This window comes from Tachypleus tridentatus, chromosome 3 (genome assembly GCF_004210375.1).
Source record: "Tachypleus tridentatus isolate NWPU-2018 chromosome 3, ASM421037v1, whole genome shotgun sequence".
NCBI lineage: Eukaryota > Metazoa > Arthropoda > Merostomata > Xiphosura > Limulidae > Tachypleus > Tachypleus tridentatus.
In genome coordinates this window covers 6,283,261-6,296,305 of record NC_134827.1, presented here as the reverse complement: position 1 = coordinate 6,296,305, position 13,045 = coordinate 6,283,261, and the positions used below count along the sequence as shown (strand labels likewise).

Here is a 13,045-nt window from a genome sequence, read left to right as displayed (position 1 = left end):
TTTTCTAAGGATATAAAAAAAGAATTTAATTTTTTTCTCAACCTTAATCCCAACTAGTTTATGAATGGTTGGTATTTTGTAAGCTAGGAATTTTTACACCCAGGTGGATGGCCCAACAAGAACCATATAGAATGAGTACATTCAGTGACAGAGGTCTGAACTTGTGATCCTCAGATTGGGGGCCGAGTGTGTTGATCACCAGGTCATGCTAAGCCCATGAACCTTGAATTTTAATAATGAAGTATATTGTGCTAGTTTTGTTACAGATAAGACCATAAAATTTATGTTACAAACTTTTTATAAAAAGAACAGTGTTGAAATGAGATTTCCAAGCATATTTCAGAAACAAGTAAATTTTGCCACCAAAGATTCTCTTTTTCTACTCAATATATATATGACCAAATTGATGATGTTGCTATGGAATCGAGATTAATTGCATCATTCATTGATTTTTTTTCCTTTAAAAACATCTTTCTCAGTCAAAACCAATATGTTACAGAAGATATATAGATACCTTTATTAGCTTCAGAGAAATTCAACACCTATTTTTCTAATCTCACAGTAGACATCCTAATTATTAAATCTGATTTTTTTGCATACAAGATACTTATAATCTTTACTAAAAGTCTTCCAAATTTTGAGAAGACACACATATTCTATCAAAAGTTATAGTGCAAATATTTAATGTGTAAATGTGTAGATGAACTTACACACACACACACACACACACACACACACACACATATATATATATATATATATATATATAGATATTATACTGAGCCCATAGCAAAAGGGTTAACTACATACATCATTCATTGTCTTTTTCCTTTACAAATGTATTTTTCAGTTTAAACCAATATATTACAGCAGATATGAAGATACCTTTATTATCTACAGAAAATCTCAATAACCTATTTTTTTAATTTCATAGTAGGCATCCTAATATTAAATTCACAGTGAAACTTAAAAAAATCACCAATTTACATTCTTGATCTCTTTAATCACAGTAAAAACAAAATTTGACTGATATTTTTCACAAGTTTTCTATATTTTATGTCTCAACTTTGACAGTTTTATACAACTTTTAAGAATAATCTGGTTAAAATATTGGTTCAGCAGGCATGTACAGAATATAGTAACAATGCCAGAACATTTATTACAAAATAAAAACCTAATGTTTAAGTAAAAATGGAATAAAATGGTTGCAATTTCATTATGATTCAAGTTCCTAAAAGTTGCCTAAACATTCAGGAAGTTAAAAATTTAATTCACAGAGGCTGAGTATTTTGTATTGAAATGATTTTGTCACTTCATTATGTCATTATAGCATGTTACACATATATTCATATTCTACCTAATAACTTTACAGTACCCTTATAATATAGTTTTCATTATAAAAGGTTCTGTCTATAGGCTGCAATGTCCAAAGAACACCACTCTTACTTGCTTTCCATAATCCATGTATGGTACAAGAATGGCAGTTTGTTAGCACCCATTTCAGCAGACTGCACGGAAATTGATAAGTTTTTTGTTTTGTGATTTGGGCAGTACATCATGTGAAATAACATGAAAAGGAGGTTTGACTAGTAGTTTTATCTTGATAAACCCTTAACACGTTTACTGCATTTCCAAACTTAGATCCTTTTTAATACTGTTAAATGTTGCTTGGGGTTTGTGAATGGCTTTTGATACTGGTCTTTGTGGTCGTGTATTCTCAGTTTGCTAAAGGTAAAACTTGTTCTAGGCCTTTTTTTTATGCTTATGCTGATAATATTCTTTTGGTTTCAAATGCCATTGAGTGTAAGAATTATTCCTGTCATGGAAATTCTAAATCTCCAATATGAACACATCATTACGATCTGAGTGTATAATTTATTTCAGAAATGGTTATTATATACCATTCCTAAAAATGGTCACTTTTTCAGAGACATTAAATAACTTGAGAAACAACAAACAATGAAAAACTATAGTTCTTATTCATGACAATCCACTGTGAATTTATATTGGTTGTGATTGTCAGATGACTTGCTAGTTTTGCATATTCCAAACTGCTTTAATATAACATACTCAACTGTCTATATTACTTGCAGTTTCACTTTAGCTACCATATCTCATTGCCACTTAGAAACTTGTACATGTGGTATTTTTTGTTAAAGAAAGATAATATTTAAACCACCTAGACATTTTTGTCTTCGACAAATATTTACATCAAACCAACACAGTAATGTTTTCAACAATGCCACAACCATAATTTTCACAATAATAATTTGTTAAAATAAGAAGACTTTTTAAAGACAGGTATCCAATGCAATAAATATTTCACAGTATATTTTTAGATATTTTAAAATCATACATGAGTCACTCTTAGTGTTATAAAGACCCCCTTCCCCAATTTATCTTCACCTCTTTCAAAATACTGACAACCAATAACTTGACCTTTTGAGGCTGTTCTTTTACATCTATTGCTGAGAAAAGTTAAGCTAACACAACCATATTTCAGAAAACCAGTGATTCTTCATCTTAAACTCTTAACAAGTGTCAGCTTCCACTGCTGCCCCTATTTCAAAAACCAAATGGTTATTAGGACAGTTACAAATTAATAGAAGTGAGTTATCTTGTAGGGATGAGTTCTCTTATGTTCTTTTCTCTTGAGAAAAGGTTAAGAATTAATCATAATGAAGCTTACAAGATTATCCCTTCAATCAATAGGTTATAAGCATCTGAATTATTTTTGGCATATTCTGAAGATTACAGGTTGATAAGAAGCGAGTTTTAGATTTAGAAAATGAGAGACTAGGCTCCAGTTAAAACAATTTCATTTTTCAAACAGTAACTGACTTATGGATTGAGCTTCTGTCGAAAGAAGTAGAGTCTTGGTCTTTTGTGCTTTAACACCGTAATTTGTGATTTACTGCAAAAATAAATGGTAGGTTTAAAATTTAATTTTTCTCAGATGTTGATGTGCAGTTACAGCATAGTTAATGTTACCTGTCTATTAAGTTGTTTGATTAAACAAACTTGAGTTATTTTAAATTTTTCAAATGTAAATGTTGCCTAAACTACATTAACGACTATAGATGTAATATAAATTATAAAAATCACTGATTGTACCAATCTCAAGGAATAACACGGGGCCATTTATTCCATCTAGTCCAGTGGTTCCCAATCTTTTTTATGCCCCAAACCCCTAAAAATTTTAATATGTACTCGCACCCCTCACAATAATTATTTATTTAAGAATAAAGGTGAAGGTGGCCAAAACAAATGTTATCTCGCACCCCCAAGGGGTGTGAGCGTCCCTGGTTGGGAACCACTGATCTAGTCAGTCAGTGTATCCCATTTTTTACTACTACCCTGCTCAAATTACATTATATATTACGTATATAAGAAAAAAGTTCCGTTATAACCAACCACAATCTCAAAACTTTTCATCCACTCCCATCCTACACTCTACGATAAAACTTCTACCACAACTGAATACAAACTATTTCATAGGCCAACTACTACTAAGGTTATGTACGAGTTTTCCCAATGTTAAGCTTGTACCCCTGTTACTCACTGCATCCACATTTTTTTTAAGTGCATCTGATTTAAGGATTACAAAGTTACAATGTTTTTATTAATAGCAGTGACGCAGACACCAACGATAACGCTAAGCAATGTTATAAAATCTCAGTTTCACGTTTATTAAAGTCAAAAATAAAGTACCTTACTTATACCTAAATTTAAACACTTTAATAAAAAATAAAAGCTACGGTTAACAGTAAACCGAGTAATAATATCATTAACAGTTGCACTAACATTTACTACAGTTATTAAAGTAGTTTTTCAACAGAACTGTGCAGTATTATTTACACTTATTTAAAAATAACATTCATTATTGATTTCTTATAAACAATCGTATTGTTACAATGAAAAGAAATTTTTATACTGTTGTATTCAAAATTTGATAATCTTACGTACCTACCACTACCAAAACACCCAACTGTTTGTCGTTATACACCTTAGGTTACAGTACTCAAAAAAGGCGGAAAGTTCTACAGCATCGTGCTACGAAATCTCATTCCCGAAATGGAATTTGCACACGGGAGGAAATTTCTCGGCACAGTTGCGCGTTCAATGTTGTAACGTAAAACATAATCATTTATATCAGTTAAGACCACTGACGTATTAACTGCGGTTGGACTTTTGAACAATATTAGGTCCAATTTGCCTTTCCACATTGATAACATAGAATAGCAGTTTTGTTTGTTTTTGGAATTTCGCACAAAGCTACTCGAGGGCTATCTGTGCTAGCCGTCCCTAATTTAGCAGTGTAAGACTAGAGGGAAGGCAGCTAGTCATCACCACCCACCGCCAACTCTTGGGCTACTCTTTTACCAACGAATAGTGGGATTGATCGTAACATTATAACTCCCCCACGGCTAGGAGGGCGAGGATGTTTAGCGCGACGCGGGCGCGAACCCGCGACCATATAATACCAACAATTATATATATATATACATCTGTGTGTAAACGTTGATTTTTTGTGAGTGGCAAACTGGAAAAAATAATTTATTTCTGGCACTTAGTGTTTGTTGAGCTTATAGTACGTATACAGTCATATCACATGTTTTCTAACCTCCTATTTAATGTACACTTTTCAAAAATTTCGTGCATACAAGTATATGTATTTTTAAATATTGCAACTTGGTAAAGGAATGAGATGAAGTTCCTATCGACCTAGTTACCTATTGCACGGGTCATTTACCTAGGATATTACCTGTGCTATCTCGTGATAAATATTTCATTAAAGTTTAAACATTATCTATTGAGGATGACAATGTTGTTTTTTTCACTGGTGGATATAGGCGCAATGTTCACCTGGAACAGAGGAAGTATGTCTCTTACACTTTTTCAGGGATATAATATATATAGCATATCACAACTACAGAAACTGTACTTCTGCTTTTGAAAATAAAATTATACTACTATTGGTAGGCCAAGTGATATTTTAAGGCTATAACCACCAAAATGTTTTGATGAAATGGCCAACGATTACATGGATAACATATAACTGGTCTGGAGAGAACTTTCAGAAAAGAGACCGCCATTCATAAATATGATCCTTTTGTTTGTTTTTGCATATTGAATAAATATTGTTTCACATTATTACAACTGTAGAATCTGTTTTTCTTTTTTAACTCAGTCAGGTTAGCAGAATTCAGCTCTTTGTTACATTTCCTGATTGAACCTCATGTTATCTTACAAAACCTACTACAGACCGATCAGTCATTCTGCATCACAAGACTCCACATACTAGTTTATTTGCATCTTAGAAGGGATAGTATAGGTATTAACACTTTTACTATTTGTTTGTTTTTTGAATTTCGCGCAAAGCTACTCGAGAGCTATCTGCGCTAGCATTTAGCAGTGTAAGACAAGAGCTAAGGCAGCTAGTCATCACCATCCACCGCCAACTCTTGGGCTACTCTTTTATCAACGAATAGTGGGATTGATCGTCACATTATAACGTCCCCACGGCTGAAAAGGCGAGCATGTTTGGTGCGACGGGGATGTGAACCCGCGACCCTCAAATTACGAGTCGCACATCTTAACCCACATGGCCATGTCGGGCCTACTTTTACTGATAAGGAGAGAACAACGTTTCGACCTTCCTAGGTCATCTTCAGGTGAAGAAAGAGAGTGTTTGAATGGGACCGTTGACGGAGACATGTCTTAGGGACGAGAGTATAAATGGGTACCGCATTATAGGGGGCGTTGCAGGTGGATATTAGATTATTAATTAGTATAGGTATAAAGGTGTTCCTTTATATTGGTTTAATTTTGGTTTTAGTTGCTATATAAGTAGGGTTTCTTTGATTTTTCGTTTGTTTATATTTGTTTCCCTACTTAATATTTGGGTGTTTTCTATTATTTTGTTGTGTTTATTTGACTTGCAGTGCTCAAAAACGTGTGAAGGTTGTTTTTTTTTTATTATTCTTTGAATATAGTTTCCATTTTTCTTCTTGTTTCTCCAATATAGAAGTCGTGGCAGGTGTTGCAATGTATTTTATAAATTATGTTCGTGTTGTGTTTGTCAGTGCAATTTTTACATAGTATGGACTTTAGTTTTATATCTGGTTTTTGACTAAATTTTATGTTTACTGGAATGTTGTGCTTTGTTATAAGTTTTTTACAAATGATGGATATTTTTTCGCTAATGTCGGGAACATATGGTATGCAGCAGCAGAAGGTTTTGTAGTTTGTTGTATCTTGGGATTTATTGCTGTTTGTTTATTGTTGGTCTAGGTGTTTGCGTATAATTTTTTCCACAGTTTTTTGAGAAAAGTTGTTGATGTTGATGAAGTGTTGTTTTATTTTGTTGATTTCATTGCTAATTTTATCGGGTGAGCAGATCTTTGTGGCTGTGTTTATTTGGTTTCTTAATATGTTGCGTTTTTGTTTTGTTTCATGTGCTGAGTCCCAGAAAATGTATAATCCAGTATGGGTGAATTTTCTGTGGATTTCTATTTTGAATCGTGTACCAGTTCTAGTGATTTTGAGGTTATCAAATGCTATTTGTTTAGTTTTTTTCCTTTTTACATGTGAACTTAATGTTGGGGTGTATCGAGTTAAAAACTAAATGTGTGTTCTGTAGATGTGGATTCAGCAACTGTATCATCAACATATCTGTACCAGTATAGTTTTGAGTGTAAGGCTGAATTGATCGCTTGTGATTCAATCTATGTCATAAAAATGTTGGCCAGAACTGGTGGCACGGGATTCCCCATACTTAGGCCATTTATTGTAGGTAGTTTTGGTTTTTGAACATAAAATTAGTTTTGGTGGTAGCGAATTCTATAAGGGTTGCTAATTGGTTGCTGGGGAGGTATATCAATGGGTTGGGATCTTGGATATAAATTTCTAAAGCTATCTTGCAAGCTTCAGTCGTTGGGACTTCTGTGAAGAGGAAGATTACATCAAAACTGGCCATTAAAGCTTCATGATTTAGTTGATTAAGAATATATTTAGAGTTAAAAGAGTCTTTGAAAAATGAGCCGGCTGATGTTACATATTTAGAAAATGCCCACGCTATATATTTACCGAGGTTGTGGTTAAATGATTCGTAGGCCGTATAGTTGTGGTGTGCGTGAGTCGGTCTTTCGTGGGTAAGAATAAATGTTTTCTGAGATTATGTTGGTTTTTTCATTTGTAGTAGTACTTTGTTTAACTGGTTTTCATGTGTTTTGTTGGATTTTTGTTTAGTAGTTTAAATTTGTTTGTATCTGACAAGTTGTTGTTCATTTTTTAATGTATTCATTTGTGTTCATTATAATTATAGCATTGTCTTTATCTGCTCTTAGAATTTTGATGTTGTTGTCTTGTTTCAAGTTGTTTATAGAATTTATAGAATTAATATCTTTTTTGTGTGAGGTTGTTTTTTATATTTCTTTTCTGTGAAATTATGTTGATAGTTTTGTGTGAAAATTATTTGAAAACTTTGTTTAAGATACTGTTTTAAGGTGTTTCAGGGAAGTAGATGTTTTCAGTCCTACCTGGAAAAATAGGTTGTTTGTTGTCTGTGGAATTGTTGTCGAAGTTATCTTCTTCCTGGTGGTTGTTTTTCGTTGTTTTGTTGGTGTTTTCAGTTTGTCTAGAGTGGGTCACCAGCCTTCTAGCTAGGTCTTCCAGACAGGCTTTTATTTCGATGGATGGAATATTTCTAGGTGTTACTGAGAAGTTGAGTCCTTTATTGAGTAGATGTATTTCTTTATTGCTTAATTTTCGGTCGGATCTGTTAATTACGAGGCTTGTTGGTGGTTCGTCGTGTTGGCGTTTGTTTTGTTGTTGGCACCTTAATTTATCTAGTTTCTTGTTGTGGCGGACCTTCTTTTCTTTGTCGTTCTTACTATTGAGGGGATTGATGTTACGTTGTACGAGTCTATAAATGTCTGGTTGAATGCAGCTGGCCAGTTGATAGTCTAGATTCTATAAAGCAAGTCTACAAATTGTATTTGACAATCAACGTAAATAAAGATTGATTTCATTCTGTGCCAAGACTGTTTATTCCTTTGCTTCAGTTTAGTTAATTAATTAATTTCAGTCTTACTTTAAAATTTATGCTGTTGATCATCCAATTATTGAAGGGATCTAGACCTTTCAAACAAACTTTGAAGAAACCAATTCAACCAAAAAATACTACAAAATGACTAATAACATAATAAATTTCATCAAAAAGATGTTTGAATTATATAGCAATCGGAAAGTTTTATGAATACTCAAAAATTCATTATAGAAGGCAAAAATCATCTTATTCAAAACTGCATCAAAAAGTGGTCAGTTTGATAATGCAACCTTATTATGATATAAATGATACTCTATAGGGAGAAAAACTGAGATGGAGACATTAGGCAAGTACGATGAAAAGGATGGCAAATAACAGAAATGATTATCTGAATGACATAAAGATGCAAAGATGAATGGAGAATAGCATATATTGTTCTAATAGTTGGTCTTGCTTCATGTGATTGATCTTTAAGGGTGTTTGATCTTGGAGGAAATGAGAAATAATGATTCCTTCTTGACATAATAGGGAGTGACCAAACATACTTGAAAGGTAAACACTTCTCAAGGTAGGAGGCGGTTCGTTAGCTACCACTACATATACCAACAAACTAAAGTTTAGTAAACTGATGTAAAAGAAAAGGTGAGACAGGTTAATATTAAAATAGTTTATTTGTTTGAAGTTAAGCACAGCTCTAGAAAGAGAGTTTCGATACCCGTGGTGGGCAGAGCACAGATAGCTCATTGTATAGCACAGCTGTATGTCTATGTCACTAAGGGCAACTGAAAAAGAAAAAAACAATGTATTAATTAATTTGCATTCCATTATGAACATACAATAGCACAAGGAATATTAAAGCAGGTGCAACAGGTAGAAACTAGATCCAAAACGTGAACATACTAATTAACTTCACTATACAAGACAATCCCAATATAGCACTAAGTGACTGACAATACTTCTCACATGTTCAAGACTTAGAATTTCGGTTGTTAAAAGTCACATCAAAGTCAAAGGTCAAATCGTTCTCATGCCAAAATGGTGCATAGGATCCTATGATGAACTCTAGCTTCATTGATACAAGCAGGTGAGAATAGTGACACATTCTTTATTGGACAAGACACCAGCCCTTCACAGGGTAACTCCCAGATAACAGCCGGTATCCTTCACGCTGCTTGGGAGATTGAAAAAACAGAGGGAAAGTACATTACTCAAGGACACAACAGTATGACATACACCAACCTCAAACTTGAAACCAAGTACAAAATGAAAGCCTTTATTTAAAAGACCATCCAATAAGGTATAAAGATAAAATTTTAATTATTTCCCTGTAATCATCTTGAAATATTATCGAGAACAATGTTGCAAAGTAGATGACGAGTAGTAAAAGACAAAACAGACAAACGAGTTATTCTATATATTCAAAAGAAGAAATAGTATAGTGACCAAGAATGAAATTAATACTGATAAGTCAAGAAAAGTAGTCACTGCCAAACACGTCGGGAATTACTTTCCAAATACAAAGAAAAGCGGTGGGAATTAACTGATAATATCCGTGTGTGAAAATCAAATAATTTGAATAAATTACTTATCATTAAGTACAAGTCTTTCTCCATTACTAAACTGAGCTATTGAAATCAATGTATGTTTATTTGTTATCACATTATAACGCCCCCACGGCTGAAAGGGCGAGCACGTTTGATGTGAGTGGGATTTAAACCTGCGACGCTCGGATTAGCACTTGAATGCCTTAGCCCACTTGGCCATGCTGTGCCATCCCAAATCTGTAATAAATTAATTTAATATGTTTTCTTGCGCTGATATTTATTTTAATGAAGTAATTATGTTTATAGTTATTTTCAATACAATATCTCGAGTTTTGTAATTTGATCCTGAGGCAAAGCCATCGGTGTTTGATAATTACAATAGGGCGTCTTTGTACTAGAGCTTTGTACTAATAAACGTTAGATATGTTTATTATTATGTGTAGGACTTATACAATGTTTATTTATAAAATAGAGTGAGATAATTACTACAGAACTCAGGACTAAAAGGAAAAAGCCTTACATAGAGCTATCTTTAAAAAGATTTTACGGAATTTAATTTTTCTTACACGTTTGTCCCCCCCTGGGACGGAAGTAAGTCAACGGATTTACAACCATAAAATCAGGAGTTCGATTCTTCTCAATAGGTATAAAAACAATGTTACTTTGTTATAATAAACACACACCTATCCGTTAAAGCTTGACTTTCAGGAGTCACAACAAGGGCAAAAACAGCAAGTTTGTGCAGTCTCTACAGCAGTGGTTCCCAAACTGGGGGTAATTTAACAATTTATCGGGGGTAATGGAGGGGTGACAGAAAAAAAGTTAAAATTCTGAAAATCAAGAAAACATTGAGGTAGCTGGTATTAGGATTAATGTTAACTTAGTCTTAGTATGTAAAGTTGTAAATTAAACCTATTTTAAGTATGTAATAAAGTTAAACCAAATAACAATAAACATCAAAAACTAATATACAGTAATAGAAAAGAAAAAATATGTATCTAAGTGTGTGGTAACCTAAAAGTATTTTGACAAGTATGCTTCAGAACACAAGTCACTCAGTAACTCTGATGACTCATCGACGTGTCCAGTACGCGTCACTCTATTTCACACTGTCAGTTTCTATGTGAGCATCAGCCGAGGTAGACAAAACCTGGTATGTATGTGTACTGCCCTGTGCAGTATAGTTAGTATTTACCTACTATTACATCATTCCTATGCTGAATAAGCTCTTTTAATGCTATCTAGAATGCCATGAAAAAATAAATAATAAGTTCACATTGTTCACACTTTTTTATGCAGTTTTTCTTTTTCTTTTTCTGCAGATTAAACAATAAAATGTCTAAAAAGCGCACCTACTCTGACGCCTTTCTTCGCTATGGCTTTGTGAATTTACCTTCTGGTGGAGAGAATCGGCCACAATGTGTAGTATGTCACAAAGTGTTGACAAATGAAAGCCTCAAGCCATCAAAACTCTCAGCTCACCTCCAGAAGTGCCATCCAAATCTTCAAAATGAGGATCAGGCTTATTTTCAGCGCCGGGCTGTAGCACTGAAGAATATCCAGTTCGGTTCATCTGGAATTCAAGCCCAAAAGCTTCAAGCTGCGGTCGAAGCATCTTACTTTGTTGCATATAAAGTTGCCGAACAACAAAAATGCCACACCATTGCAGAGAATCTGATTATGCCTTGTGCATACGAGATGGTAAGCAAGGTATGTGGGGAGGGTCAAGCGAAGAAACTGAGTGTCATATCTCTATCAAACAACACAATCCGCCGACGAGTCGATGATATGGCATCAGATATTCTGTCCCAAGTTACAACAGAGATCAAGGAAAGCTCATATAGCAAATTCTCCTTGCAATTTGATGAATCGTGTGACGTAGCCAGTTGTGCTGTTCTCCTTGGGTTCGTTCGTTACGTCCACCAGGACAAGATCAAAGAAGAGTTCCTATTATGCGAAGATCTGCTGACAATCACGAAGGGAGAAGATATCTTCAATATCATCAACAGTTTTTTTATCACGAATGGATTGTATTGGAACAGCGTTCAACAGGTAGGGAGAGATGTTTATATAAAGTCTAGATTAGTATAAATACAATGAATTACATGGCATATAGTCATATAGTTTTATTTATTGTACAAGTAGCTGTAGTGTAGCTAATATTTTATACATAATTCACAAAAAAAGTACCGGCCCGTTCGTACTGAAATACTAAAGTACCAAAATAAATTAAATTAAATTAAAACCATATAATTATAACGCAAAAGATAAGTAAGAATGACTAACTGACGCAATCTATAATAGTTTTTCTTTTTTAATCTCGGTCTCCGTCGATGGAGCACCGTCGATAATGGGTCGTAATCGTGGATTACGGGGCCTCATACAAGCTGTGAATCCAGAAATTTCTGTAGATCATTGCATCATTCATGGGTACTCTCTTGGATCAAAAAGCCTGCCTGGTAATCTGAAATTAGTGTTTGAAGATGTGTTGAAAATCGTCAATTTCATCAAGTCCATGGATGTGAATTTGCGCATATTCAGGGAGCTGTGCAAGGAAATGGGAGAGCAGTATCAAGTTCTGCTCTACCACACCGATGTTCGCTGGTTATCACGAGGCAAGGTTGTACGTCGAGTCATTGAGCTCCGAATGGCTCTTCAGGAATTTCTGAAACAAGAAGAATCTCCTTTTGCTACCAAGTTCACTGATATGGAGTGGCTTGCTCGACTTTGTTACTTGGCTGACATATTTGCGGAGCTGAACAGTGATAATCTGCAACTCCAGGGCCAAAACACGACTGTCATTGATGCCCATCACACTGTGACTGCATTTCTGGGAAAACTGAGACTCTGGATTCGACGCTTGGAGAAAGGAATGATCGCTCAGTTTCCCACCCTAGACCAGTTTGTTGAGAAGAATAGTTATGATACTGGATCACTTTTACAGACCATCAACAAAGAGATGAGCGACCATTTGAAGGGGCTTGAAACAAGCTTGCAGCACTACTTTCCAAAGAGTGACCTAAAAACAGCCAGTCTTCAGTGGATCATTCATCCCTTTTCTGTACCTGATGAGGCCATTCATGATGATGATTTCCCTGCAAAGGAGGAGTGGATCACAATGTGAGCAAATGAAGCCTTGAAAGTCAAATTCCAAAACCAAAGTCCAGATTCCTTTTGGATTTCACAACTAGCTGACTCGCCAACTCTGTCCAAGAGAGCCTTGAAGTTGTTGGTGTCATTCTCAACAACGTATCTGTGCGAGAAGGGGTTCTTAACCGAGCTGGGGATGAAAACAAAAAAGAGGACCGCTTGAATGTTTCAAACGATGCCAGGCTGGCACTTTAAACCACAAAGCTAAGAATTCCTAAACTAGCTTCAAGTATGCAACTCCATCCATCCCACTGATGTTCTTGACATCTTTGGCAATATTCATTAGAAATGCACAATGATC

At 34.6% G+C, this 13,045-nt stretch overlaps 2 protein-coding genes across 2 annotated transcripts in view; one reads left to right on the top strand and one right to left on the bottom strand.

The window, feature by feature from the left end:
• The window catches only part of LOC143246271 (peroxiredoxin-like 2A), a 31,880-nt gene extending 27,757 nt beyond the window's left edge, over positions 1-4,123 (bottom strand). The window contains exon 1 of the mRNA XM_076492722.1: positions 3,967-4,123. The gene's annotated coding sequence lies outside the window, so the exon portion shown is untranslated. The remainder of the gene's footprint in view (positions 1-3,966) is intronic.
• A 7,821-nt stretch (positions 4,124-11,944) lies between these two features.
• LOC143247911 (protein FAM200B-like) lies at positions 11,945-12,718 on the top strand. Its single transcript, XM_076496460.1, has one exon. The coding sequence runs from the start codon at positions 11,945-11,947 to the stop codon at positions 12,716-12,718; it is 774 nt and encodes a 257-aa protein (XP_076352575.1).
• The last annotated feature ends 327 nt before the right edge of the window (positions 12,719-13,045 follow it).

What these genes read in the sequence shown, in the direction of transcription:
- LOC143247911 (XM_076496460.1), top strand. Translation starts at nt 11,945, where the DNA reads ATGGGTCGTAATCGTGGATTACGGGGCCTCATACAAGCTGTGAATCCA.